This window comes from Hordeum vulgare, chromosome 5H (assembly GCF_904849725.1).
Source record: "Hordeum vulgare subsp. vulgare chromosome 5H, MorexV3_pseudomolecules_assembly, whole genome shotgun sequence".
NCBI lineage: Eukaryota > Viridiplantae > Streptophyta > Magnoliopsida > Poales > Poaceae > Hordeum > Hordeum vulgare.
The window spans coordinates 352,319,531-352,332,459 of record NC_058522.1 but is presented as its reverse complement, the minus strand read 5'-3'; the positions used below and the strand labels follow the sequence as shown (position 1 = coordinate 352,332,459).

Genomic DNA, 12,929 nt, shown 5'->3' with positions numbered 1-12,929 from the left:
TACACCCCAGAAGTTCGAGACCACAAAGGTTCTAGGCTACACCCGTGCAGGCTTCGAGATTTACCAAGAGTTGCAACAAAGAAGTTGCAAGTCTTTGAACACCCGAGGGTCAACCTGGAAGATTCGGGTCGTGGAGGTTCCGGGCAGGCTCTCGAAACTCCACAGAGTTGAAATTCAAATTTGCAATTATCTGGACGCCCAGAGGTAGTTCTAAGGCTTCACTGAGCCCCGGGCGATGCTTCATTGGAGTCCCCAGCGTCGCGGCGAAGGTCCGACGTAGCACCGACGACGCGATGAAGCTCCATTGAAGCCGGAGTTGAGGGAGATGCCCCGTAGCGACAACAATATCTATGTCCATGGCGAGGATGCAACAACAGCGGATGCTGCTATGCACGAGGATGCAACAAAATCGTCTGCGCCCATGGCAAGGATGCAATAGCAGCGACTGCTGCCACGCGCGAGGATGAACAAGAGTGGCTGCTTCGCCGGATGATGAGTGGTAGAGCTCGCCGGAGGAGTAGGATTGACATGAGGATGCAAGAGTAGAGAAAAAAATTGCTTGTGGCAGCGACGAGCTTTGGGCGGTGGGCTTGCAGCGTCCCTGATGTGGGTGGGAGGGGTGGGGTAGAGTGGGGTGGGGGTGGGGGCAAGCAATCAGGAGTGCGGCTCCGCGGATGCGAGAAGACGAGAGGGAAAAGACGACCCACGACTCGATGTGGAGATGCACTCGACGAGACCCGTGTCAACAAGAGGAGGCGGTTTAACGAGAGAGAAAATCAGTCGGTCAATTTTAAGAGTTTTCTTTTTTTTATTGTTAATAATAATGAGAACCCAACAGTGGTAGAAAAAAAGAGATGCATTTGAGGTTTTAAAGATTACTAGTAAAAGTGCCCGTGCGTTGCACCGGGTTAGATTGTTGACTTTTCGATCATGAATTTTGTATTTGAAAAGCCCGCGCATCCCCCCTCCCTCATGTCCTTACAGTCAACTCACTTGTATGAGCCAACTGACAGACAAATGACAATAGACAAATGAAACTGTCCAGCACACACTCATGGCTTTAAAATTCCAGTGTAATAAGGTCACCTAATTCTTCTTGACATCCACATTGCATATAAAGTCGCTACCGATAGACTGAAACAAATAAATGCACATCTAAGGTAAAGAAAAAGGATGGTGTCAAATTATGAATACCAAAGAAAGAGTGACAGACCATTCATGCACCAAACTATTCCAGTGTAATCCTCTCTTCGTTTAGTTCCCTGCAAGTAATTGTATGATCCCCATGGTCTCCAAAAGTATGTGAGCACATCATCCATGCAACAAACATTAGTAAATCAATTATAAGAATGCATCCTAATAGACCTTGCCACTGCCGTGGTTCTCCTCTAGAAGGTCAAGGCAAGACCAAGCATGATTACCTGGAGTAAGACTTGCAAAGTACGGAAGTGCCTAAAAGAAATTGCAACTGTTAGATGTATGAATTGTACGTGGTCTTGTCATGAGTAAAGCCACATGTTACGAAAATAGTACCAGCAGCTTTGAACTATGTGCAAATGTAAAAATAGTAGCAGGGGCAGAGATTGCATGCTTTAAAAATGATATCTGGCCTTCTGTGTTTGTCCACATTGACCCACAAACAACATGAAGTGGAAAGGGATCCTGTATTATTCAAGAAATTTGTCAGCCAAGCATGTGTGTCTGTTGAAATGCCTGAAAATGAGCACATATATGCTTACCTTGCAAGCACGGCTGTATATATTCATCAGTAAACAGAAAGCTGCTTCATCAGGAATACTAAAACCCTCATGATCAAGGTTTTCCATAACATGCACCCAATTAGTACTTGGGACCTACATGGGAAAGAACAACCAAGTTATTAGAATGCAAAAGCGTGAAGCGAAGAAAAAGAATACAACATGACGATGAGTAAGCCCTCACCAATTCATTGATTGAATCCACAAGAACATCCGTGTTCCATGTAGTTAACTGAGGTGACTCACTCAAGTGGGTATTCAGAATAGCAGATACAAAGGTTGCATAAGTGTTATGGGCCTCTCCGAGACTATTTTGAGTGCCAATAACTGCCCCGAGCAACTTAGATATTGCCACATCATCAAGAGGCTGAAAAGTGGATAGTATTTCCTTACACTGTGTGCTATCAACAGTGCATCCATAACCCTACTCAATTACGATGTCCGCCATACTTATTTCTTTCTCAATTTTAGAAAGAAGTGACTCTAAGTCATCATTTGTGCTATCTAAGTACATCTCCAAATGTCTGCACGACACAGAAAATAAGGGGGTAATACAAGTAAGCAATTGGACATGAGGTGAACCAAAACACAAAGATTTTGGTTAGTGAAAGATTAAACACCTTGAAGGATTTATTGAGTGAGCATCATACTGCTCCTTGGGGATGGGAGCAAAAAAAGGACTCTGTCCAACTTATAGAAGAGAAGCAATGCTACTAAAAGTATCCATATGCTTTGTCAGGCCATCGGTCTGGTGAAGGAAGACGACAATTTCATGAATTTGGTCGTTTGGTATCGACTGATCAGGATTCAAACACAACTCCTCAACTTGAGCAATTTCAAATTGTTGCCCTGGAATGATGAAAATAATGTAGATTTCAACAAACAACTGAAAATAGAAGAAGCAACCTTGACACACTCAACACAGAGTTTAACTTCACCACCTAGTGTTTACCTTTCAGCTTCATGCCTGAATTATCAGAATCTGACAATGCAAGACCAATACCGACTTTCTCGGCTGCTGAGAGTTCCAGTACACTCGACAGAGTCTCAAGGAGGCCATCTGTAGCAGTTTTTATCCGCATCAGTGCTTCACAGAAACAAGTGCTGAAGTAAGTTTTATCCAGGCAATATCTGAAAGTGGAGGATAAAAGATCATGCTTCAACTGCAAGTTTTTGGCCTCCCTGTCATTCAACAACACTTCATCCAAACAGTCTTGGAGCATCAAAAGACATCCATCATGACCATAATCAACTAACTGAAAAGGTGGAAAGATAAACATATCAGAAAACCTGCACCGAACTTAGATTTATTTGGTACTTTGCTTGTATGCGGAAATGGTTGAAGCAATAAATTTCTCTCATAAACTGCTGGGTTGTGCACAAAGGTTGCGAGTTGCTTGTGGGCATGCCGATACCACCCTCCCATTTCGCAATTGGAATGGAAAAACGAGGCAACTACCATCCTATTGCTATACAACTGTCACGGAAGATCCAATCAATCCCCAACCCTCAAAACACCCCACAAAAAATAGGTGTGGAGACTTACCTTGGGCTCGCCGTCGAGGAAGATGGTGGAGTCGGCGGCGTAAGGGAGGAGGGAGCGGCCGTTGCGGGGGGTTGAATGAATGGCGACACCGCGCGCGCGGGAGGCGGCGTCGAAGGCGAAGACGGACTTGAGGCCGTGCTTCTCCAGGATGTCCCCCACCTCCAGCTGGTCCTGCGTGTACCCGCACAGGGGCGACCGGAACACGGTCACCGGTCGCGGCGGAAGAGCTGCACCTCCACCTCAGGCGCGGCCGCCGGCTCGGATCCGGTCCTCTCGTTCTGGGCGGAGGCCGGCAGGTCCTCGTGGATGCCGTCGTCGGCCGGCGACGCTGCCTTGTTGGCCTGCTGTGGTGGTCTCGCGACCGTCGTCAGCCTCGTGTGCTCCTCCTGTCGCCGGATTAGACGGGCCGCCGCCGCCGACCTCATGTGCTCCTCCTAAATCTAGAGAGCCGGCAAGACATGAACAACCATTCCATGAGCATCATAATAATGCAATATTCAACCAGGTTCCATAATCATTGTAAACGAACAATCCGACCACACACAAACAAAACTGTGCAGATGAAACACCTGCTTCTCGGCGACCGTGTTGTTGAAGCTGCCGCGGTCCGTCTCTGCAAAATCATAGCAGTAGAGGTCAGCACAGGCCAGCTCAATGCAAAGACCCAGAAACAGGCAGGATTCGCCAATTCCGAGCAAAGCGCGGCAGCCGGGGCCGAGATCTAGGCAGCCGGCCGCCGACACACGCCAGGGCGCGCCGAAACCAGATCCCCGAGCCACGGAGCCCGCGAGGCGGATCGGGGGAGATGGCGGGACTCAGATCCACGCACCTCCGCCGCCCTGGTCGCCCTCCGAGTCGGGGAACTCCTTCTCGAGCGCGCGGTTGATCATGTCGGCGAGGCTGTTCTCCTTGTTCGTGCCATTGCCCTGCGCTGCCTCCCCGCCGGCCTGGGCCGCCCCAGGGCCACGGCCGTGGCGTTTGCGCGCTCCACCGCCGCGATCGCCTTGCCCACGCGGCCCTCGTCGGCCGCCTCGGCCGCGTCGCCGGGGAGCAATGCGACGGCGGACGCGAGGAGCAGGGCGACGAGGAGGCGGGGGAGGACCGGGCCCAACAGGCGGCGGCGACGCATCAACATCGCCGGAGGGGAGCGGTCGGATTAAATACAGGGTTTTTTCATAAAAAGTGAAAAACGGTTCGACCCGACTTACATAAGGAGTGCGGGTTAATTACCTGAAACGACAGGGACCCTTTCGCAAAAATTCCAGGACGGACATTGGCCCCTGTCGAAATGGCAGTATCGTGAAAAACTAACAAATCAGGAGAGGAAAGCAACTCCCTCTTCTCTCTCTATCCATCGCCTTCGTCGATTTCGCCCCCCCTCCCACTCCCCCTCCCTCGCTCTGGCGTATCCCATCGCCATCGCGTCCAAACCCTAGCTAGCCCTCCCCAACTCCAAACCCTACCGCCAGTGCTCCAGTTCGCTGCGTCGGCTCGCGAATCGGGCGTCCGCGTGTCGCACCCGCGCTCCCGATTCAGCCACCGTCCGTGCAAGATCTGGCGGATGGAGCCCGCGGCGCCGAAGGAGGCGCCGCCGCCCCAGCCACAGCCCGGGGCGGAGGAGGACGGGACGCTCTCCGCGACGGCAGCTATGGCGAGGGACGCCGCCGTGCTGTTCCAGAGCCGCCGGTACGCCGAGTGCGCCGAGGTGCTCGCGCAGCTCCTGCTCAAGAAGGAGGGTGACCCCAAGGTGGGCGATTGGATCTCTGCTTTTGCTTCCCTATACGTCTAAAGGCGAGGAGAGTTAGGATGCTCTCTGATTGCTTTATATATTCTTTGACTGAATACATAGCAAATCCTGTATCTCGCCGGGTTCGTGGTGGCATGTTTGCTCAGCGAAGGCTGTTTTTTTAGTATTGCTCACCTGATGTTTCTGTCACCACTCACTGTGCTTATATGCTTGCTCAGTGTATCTTGCACGTGAATTGTGTGGTATGCTTGTTGTAGCTGTCTGCATGGCTCTCCCCTCCTCTCATGGTGGGTGACGGTGAGCCTGCATATGTTTGTAAGTGGTTGGGTGCATCTGGGGTGTGTGATTGCGTGCTGCGTATATCTGACGCGTGTCTATACACTGCTATCTTGTATGTGATTGTCGCATGGCTCACTAGCATCTTAATGTGCTGGTGTTGGATTTGTACCCATTTGATTGTGTGTCTATCAATGGTCATGTGGACGTGGGTATTACATGGTGCATGTGAATGCCAACAGGGCTTGCTACTAGGCTTGGGAGTGTTTCTCACTTCCCTGATTTTAGTTAGTAATGTTGTACATTTCTTGAAGCATAGGCGATTTGTTTAAAATTCTCTGTTAGATTATAAATTTGAAGCAGAAATTTCCTCCAAATGGAAAGAAAAAATGGTTGGGGTGAGAATTATTGGTGAAACAGTTAGGCGGTATCTATGTATATTGTATAGCACATAATATGATTCTCCACTTACTAGAATGCTCAGCTTGAGTCCATAGCATGGTATTGAAACTATTTAACTGGCACTTTGCTGGCTGCTCAGTTTTCGTGATCATACTGTACTATGTCTTGTAACTGATTTTTCTATTTAAATTTTTAGTTCTTTATGTATACCATGTAGTGTGAAAATGGATCTGACTTGGTGTACATTGGTTGGATACAACTGAATTGTCAACATTAATTCACTGTCCACTGTGTCTACAACAGTATTCAGGATATGACTATGAGCAACAATTGAATAATCAGTAATGTTTAGACTTCAAACCTGGCCATCTGCAGAACAGTGAGCAACAGCGCGAGTACACATTTTCTGAATCCAATACATATCCCCAACTGTCCGCACAGCCACTGGTGCACTGCATCTCTGCGTGCTAATACCTTTTAATCAGGCTGTTACCCGACCTTTAAGCTGATTTTAGCTGATTAACTCGTTACTCGTGACCTGTGAGGGTACCTAGTAGGAGCATATGTCCTAGTCAATACATTTCCTGTAGTGAATATATTGTCTCCCAAGGAAGAGATTGAGGGTGTCACGTTTTTCTGTGTTGCATCTTATGTCAGTGTTCAATTTTCAGGTCCTTCATAATATGGCCATCGCAGAATCGTTTGTGGATGGTTGTCCCGATCCAAAGAAGCTGCTTGAAATTCTTGGCAATGTTAAGGTTAGTGAATCTGCATACTGATTTGCGGTTCAGACTTGGTGGTAGAAACACATACAGACTCCGTTAGGAATATAATTGTTTTGGTGGCTCTGGTACTTTGATACATGTATTCGTTTTCATTTTCCATGTCTAGACTAAGTTAGGAATAGAAAGCATCAACCTTTGAATAGTGGCAAAAAGGCAGCCACATTAGTGATTTTTTGTCCTTTTCATGTGTGATTAGTGACTTCTATTGTTCATATTTTCATTTCGTTTTACATCTTTACCCTTTTTTCTGCTTGTACGCTGCCTTGGAAAGTCAATAAATCTTTGTCGCCAAAGTTGTATTCAAGAGTTTTCGGTGTCATGTGCATTGGCACACAAAACAACAGTGATGCATAGATGCAAACAAATGTGCTTTTGTCTAGTATAGGCACAAAATGTACATGATAAACGTTCCTCTGTATTCATATTCATGAATGCTCTGGCTGCATAATTTGGACCAAATGAATGCATGTGTATTCTGAACGTCCATGATTTATGGTTCAAGTTTTTCGTTTGCTGCAATCAACCCAGATTCCCACTCCTGGTCATGGTACCCTGCTTCACCGGTCGAGGGTCCGTTCGGTAACCCGGGATTGATCAACCCAGATCGGGGTCAGGAATGTTTTAGGGCATCTCCAACAGCCGCCCAAAAAGTGCTCCACGCGCTAAATTATTCGTTTTTTGGGCGCCGGACAGCTCACAGAGGCCGCAAAATTGTGCGCGTGCTGAGAAGTTTTGGGCACGCGCTGAAAAACGCTATCGCGTGCACTATATTTGAGGCACCGGCTTGCGCGCGCTTCACAATTTGCACTGCATGCTTTTCGGACGCGCGTTTTTGGGCATCTGCTAAAGCAACGTTGGTCCCCGCACAATAAAAGTGCTACAGTGGTGCGCTAAAACTTTTATTGGACGCGAAACTTTAGCGCGGCTGTTGGAGATGCTCTTAGGGTCGAGCTGAGTTGGTGGATGGGTCGTCGAGCTGGGTCGATGGACGGATCGCAACCCCAGTCGTTGAATGCTGACCCCAAACAGTATGCAAGATTGTAAGAAGTTCACATGGCTTACCGGCAATCCGTCGCACCGTCCGTCCATGGTCCAGCCGTCGAACTACCCACTATGGCATACATCTCTCCCGTCTTGCCATTGATGGATACACCTTAAGTAGTCAAGAAGGTTTCGTGACGACACTGCGGTGCTCCATTTGATCGTAATTGCCGCCGCCTGCGTTTGAGAATCTCTCGGAGCTCCAGCTATGACCACAACTTCATGACTTGATCGTCTTGGTAGTAGGGATCAGGGGATTTGGGAAGGAAGACCGCACCAGGCAAGGCGGGGGGGGGGGGGGGCAAGGAGCTGGAGGTACGATTAGAGTTGGATCCATGGGAGATGATCTGACGTTCCTTCAGACAACGCTTCATCGAAAAAAAGGCAGATGGAGAAAAGATTATGCTGTATAGTGAGCTGCCTTCATTTTTTATTTGCTGAGATAGCTTCAAACTTAGGGTGGGTTTTTTCTCGCTCCACGATATTTGGAAAGTCACCAGCAGATTGTTATACCATTCTACAGTAGCAGGGTATCGACCCAAAATCATTGGGATCGTGATCCACGTCCCAAATTGACGTCCTGAAGAAGTATACCCTTCATCGTGCCTCGTCCCAGAGGGGTAGCGACCCATGACCCTGTTCCTCGACCTGAATGACCTGGATTCCTGGTAACTATGCTCCTGGTCAACAGTTGCGATGTCGGTGCTGTCCATACGCCATCCTGATACCACCCTGCCCCTTTGTCTTCTCTTCATCTACCTCCACGACGAAAACCGAAGCCCCTGTCGCGACCCTAGACGCCCCTGCAGCGGCTCCTCTTGGGCGTGAGTACATCCATGCCTAGCCGCCTCCCTTCCCTCTCACTGGAGCACGTCCCCTTTCCTTTAGCTTTAGGCCTCCGGGTGCTAGCCTTGACACGCCGCCCCAGTGCCCCACTCCTCTGCATCGAGACGTGCAAGCTCTTTGTTCATGTCCTTCCCTCCGAACTAGGCATGCGGGTTGTTTGATCGAGACTTGATTTAGCACTGCAGAACGTATTGAACTTCTCGTGATAAGCCGGAGTTGGGATCGAGGAGTAGAGGTAAGGATTTAGGGAAGTTGGTGGACTTCTGAATGGCCCCTCGGTTATTGAGTTGTGTGCTTCTTTGTCATTCAAATGCCACATGTAACTGACTATATTTGACTGTTTGCATGTCATCACATGCACTAAAATGTTGGGTAACTACTCTCTAACAGCTTGTTTCGATCACTTGGTGTGGAATGATGTTTAAACTTTCTCCGAGACATTTTATTATATGTTGAAACACATCATCATGCTTATTCTGTTATTCACTAACAAATACTAATGTTCTCCGTTGTCTGTTTGAACCGAACTGCAAATTTTGAGTTGCTGTTCCATTTCATTGATATTACTTCTCTTGTTCTGATGTTGTACTAATACATGCAATCAGATAAGAAGCAATGAACTTGCCTGTGCATCTAGAGAACAGGCTGATTCTGCCAATGGGGTAGGGAACAACACTTCTTCCGAACCAAGAGGCAGTGGCATTGCACCGTTGATTTCTGCCGCACATAATACAACAGCCTATGGAGATGAGTTTGACACAACCATAATAACATTCAACACTGTATGATCTCTTGTTTCAGTTAATGCAATTATTTGATTATTAGGAATTCTTAACTGTTAGTTTTCATCTATCCTCTATTCTCTATTCGTAAATAGTTGCAACCCAATACCTATTTTCTCCTCTCCATGCGGTCTTAAGTTACTTTTTTGTACTAATATGTCCATGCAATCATGCCACCTCAGCATAAGTTAATTTTTTTGCATTAATTTTTGTATGGTCATATACTGTATATGTGTTGGACAGTTGAAGCAAATTTACGTAAGATTCACATCAATCCAAAAGTTTCTCTTTTTATTCATCATTTTGTCACATGCTTCGTATGTTCCATTTTTTAAAATATAAATCGAGAGCACTCTTTACATTTGCTTTTGCATTAGTTTTAGTTATGTTTAGCACCTATTTATGCATTTGTTTTAGCAAGGTCTCCGCGACAACGCGCGGCGCATCATCTACTTAAAGTAATGTCTTTGCCAATTCAAGCTTTATGCATACTCCTTGATGTAAGCTTTAGCTGAAGACATGCTGATGAATCTGATTATGAACTTGCTAAATTTGCAGGCTCTTATCCTTTATCATCTTCATGATTATGAATCTGCGCTGTCTGTTTTGGAGCCATTGTACCGAAATATTGAACCAATTGATGAGGTATTTCTTTTTATTGCTTTGCTGAAGGTAAATGTTTTTTTTTGTACTTTCCCTAATCATTCTTCACTGCTGCAGACAACTGCTCTTCATGTATGTTTTCTGTTATTGGATATTACATTAGCTTTGCAAGATGCATCGAAAGCTGCGGTAAGTTTTTTCCCCTTTACCACAGTACAACCTTCAGATGACATCTACGGCTGGCTCCATTGAACTAATAATGTCTTTCCAACTTTTCTTTCTAGCCTGTAATATTTTGTCAAAGGATGTCTCTGAAAATGTTCCATGAGTCGTAGCTTCTCCTTTTGACACAGCGAAGTGGCATGACAGTACACTAATGAAACTGGACTCAACATAACAAAATAACATGCCAATTTATTACTATTTTTAATGTGATATGATCAATGGCTCAATGCTGTCTTTTTTGCCCCCATATACTCGTGCCAGTATATCCTGCCATAGCATGCATTTTTTATATACGCAGAACTTGCACTGGCACTGAAGAGGGGAGAGAATCAGGGACCTAGGGTGGCTGATCATTGAGTTCCTTCTGTCTGTTAGATTTTATTGGGAATAATTGAGTTTATGTTCTCACTTTGATTGCACTAGAATTCTCAAGTTCTGTACTGTCAGATTAATTTGCCATTTTGACTTGTATGACAAGCCATAGCATTTGTTAGCCGTCTTCCTTCGCAACATAGCTTTTGTCTAGGTGGAACTTTGTTCATCTCTCTGTTTTTGCAGGATGTCATTCAGTACTTGGAAAGATCATTTGGAGTAGCTAATACTGGGAACCAGAATGAAATTGCTAGCACAGTTCAGCAGCAACCTGCTCAACTGAAACCTGCAAAAAGTAACACGCCTCCAGATTCTGATTCAAATACTTGTCCTGGTGGATCTGAGATTCTTTCAGTTGGAAGTTTTTCAGATGATACACTGGAGTTTGAATCTTTTTACTCTACTTTGGATGGTGCAAATCACTTGGGGAGACCTATCTTAAATGAGTTCTCGAGGGCATCAGCTGATCTTGCTGCTACAGCTGCTGATTTGAAAGTTAGACTACAAATTTACAAGGTCCGGCTTCTACTTCTCACAAGGAACCTGAAGGTTGCTAAGCGAGAACTCAAAGTTCTAATGAACATGGCACGTGGCAGGGATTCATCTACAGAGCTTCTCTTGAAATCTCAGCTGGAGTATGCCCGAGGAAATTATCGGAAGGCTGTGAAGCTGTTGAGCACACCCAATAATCGGACTGAACCGGTAATGCTAGCCATGTTCTATAACAATCTTGGTTGTATACTCCATCAGCAGAGGTCCAACCATACATCAGTATTGTGCTTTAGCAAAGCTCTGAAATACAGCTTATCTCTTCGCTCAGAGAAACCATTGAAGCTGTCTGCACTATCCCAAGACAAATCTTGTCTGATATCATACAACTGTGGGATCCAACACTTGATGTGTGGTAAACCACTGTTAGCAGCTCGTTGCTTTCGTGAGGCCATGCCACTCTTGTACCATCGGCCCCTCTTCTGGCTCCGTTTTGCTGAGTGTAGCTTGCTAGCTCTAGAAATGGGCTTCCTCACTGCAAGCGGTGCTACTTCATGCAAAGATGAGATTGAAATTTATGTTGTGGGGTCAGGGAAATGGCGTCATTTAGTTATCAGTCCGGTGAACTCAGGAAGTCATTTATCAGATTTTGGGAGTTCTGCTGAACATGGAAATTTGATATCACTTAGATTTGCTAGACAGTGTCTACTCAACGCCCAACTATTAATGGATGCTTCTGAGCAGAAAAAAATGGTGATTTCAGATACAGAGGATTGCAACCAAGGGTCACAATGCCAGAAAAGTTCAGGTCAGAACACAATGAGTGTGGAATCCAAACTTCACTCTGGTCCGACAACTAATGCAAATGGAGAACAAAAGGGTGCCGCAAGCTTGAATGCCACTTTGCAGAGCTCTCTTGCTATGTATGATGACATCATTAGAAAAGAGAACCTGAAAATTCGACAAGCCATCCTGGGGGATCTGGCGTTCATCGAATTGTGTCTTGAGAATCCCTTGAAAGCTTTGTCTACTGCCAACTCGCTGTTGCAGGTTCCAGACTGCTCCAGGATGTACTTATTCCTCGGCCATGTATACGCAGCTGAAGCTTTGTGTGCACTGAACAGGCTAAAGGAGGCTGCTGATCAGTTAACTGTTTATTTGAGAGATGACAATGCTATCGAATTGCCCTACAGTGTTGAGAATCGTGAAAAGGCCCCCGTTGAGAAAGACAGTGATGGCGAGGACTCTGTGACTCCTGCCATGACAAAACTTGCCTCAGAAGAATCTCAGCACTCAATGTCTCTCAAGCCCGAGGAAGCCTGTGGGGTTCTGTATGTTGACCTTGGCATGACTGCTGCAGTGCAGGGAGAGCTCGAGCAGGCCAACTACCTGGTGAGCCGTGGTTTTGCAATGTTGCCCAACAACCCTAGGGCATTGCTAGCATCCATCTATGTGGACCTTCTGCAGGGGAAGGCCCAAGAAGCTATCAGCAAGTTGAGAAGGTGCAGAAACGTGAGATTTAAGACCAGTAGTGTAGCAGCAGCCAGCAGATGAGACTTGCCTCCTTTTGATGATTTATCTATAGTTGATAATTGCCATTTCTTGAGTTGGACCCCGACCCCATGTGGATGATCATCCTGAAAGATCGTAACGTTTTCCTGTGTACCATACATAAGAAAAAGAACTTTAGATCTCCCCCTGTCACCTCTTTAGCTTTCCCAGATTCAGGGGTGTAATTTGTGTTACTCGAGTTTTAGAGCCCCTCTTTGGACTGAAATGATGATACCTTCTGATATTCCTTTATTCAGGAAAGAAAATGTGCAAAAGGCATCAGAATTTAGAAGGACTTAAGTACATATTTCGGTGCATCACCTTCACATAGTGTTACCCTGGTCCCCCAGCACGACACTCTTTTGAACACCTTTTTCCCCCAACGTTTATTTTTTCTGACGGGGTGCCCAGAGTGGACAGAGGGTGTACTATATGACCAGGAAAATTGCCTTGCAACGGTAGGGACACGCTGAAAACATTGTCGTGGTAGCGAAAACAGGCAAGAAA

At 46.4% G+C, this 12,929-nt stretch overlaps 1 protein-coding gene and 1 pseudogene across 1 annotated transcript; one reads left to right on the top strand and one right to left on the bottom strand.

Annotated features, from left to right (window-relative positions):
- Positions 1–970: 970 nt before the first annotated feature.
- LOC123396701 lies at positions 971–4,193 on the bottom strand (annotated as a pseudogene).
- Positions 4,194–4,618: 425 nt separating this feature from the next.
- Positions 4,619–12,722, top strand: LOC123399448 (CCR4-NOT transcription complex subunit 10). The gene is made up of 6 exons (XM_045093859.1): positions 4,619–5,050; positions 6,400–6,486; positions 9,006–9,182; positions 9,741–9,827; positions 9,903–9,974; positions 10,569–12,722. The coding sequence occupies exons 1-6, from the start codon at positions 4,865–4,867 to the stop codon at positions 12,423–12,425; spliced, it is 2,466 nt and encodes an 821-aa protein (XP_044949794.1). The 5' UTR covers positions 4,619–4,864; the 3' UTR covers positions 12,426–12,722.
- Positions 12,723–12,929: the final 207 nt, after the last annotated feature.

Bases quoted from the DNA above. Each gene is read 5' to 3' on its own strand.
- LOC123399448 (XM_045093859.1), top strand. From the start codon at position 4,865: ATGGAGCCCGCGGCGCCGAAGGAGGCGCCGCCGCCCCAGCCACAGCCC. The intron at 5,051-6,399 runs GTGGGCGATTGG...TTCAATTTTCAG, and splicing joins AGAAGGAGGGTGACCCCAAG to GTCCTTCATAATATGGCCAT. The intron at 9,975-10,568 runs GTAAGTTTTTTC...CTGTTTTTGCAG, and splicing joins AAGATGCATCGAAAGCTGCG to GATGTCATTCAGTACTTGGA.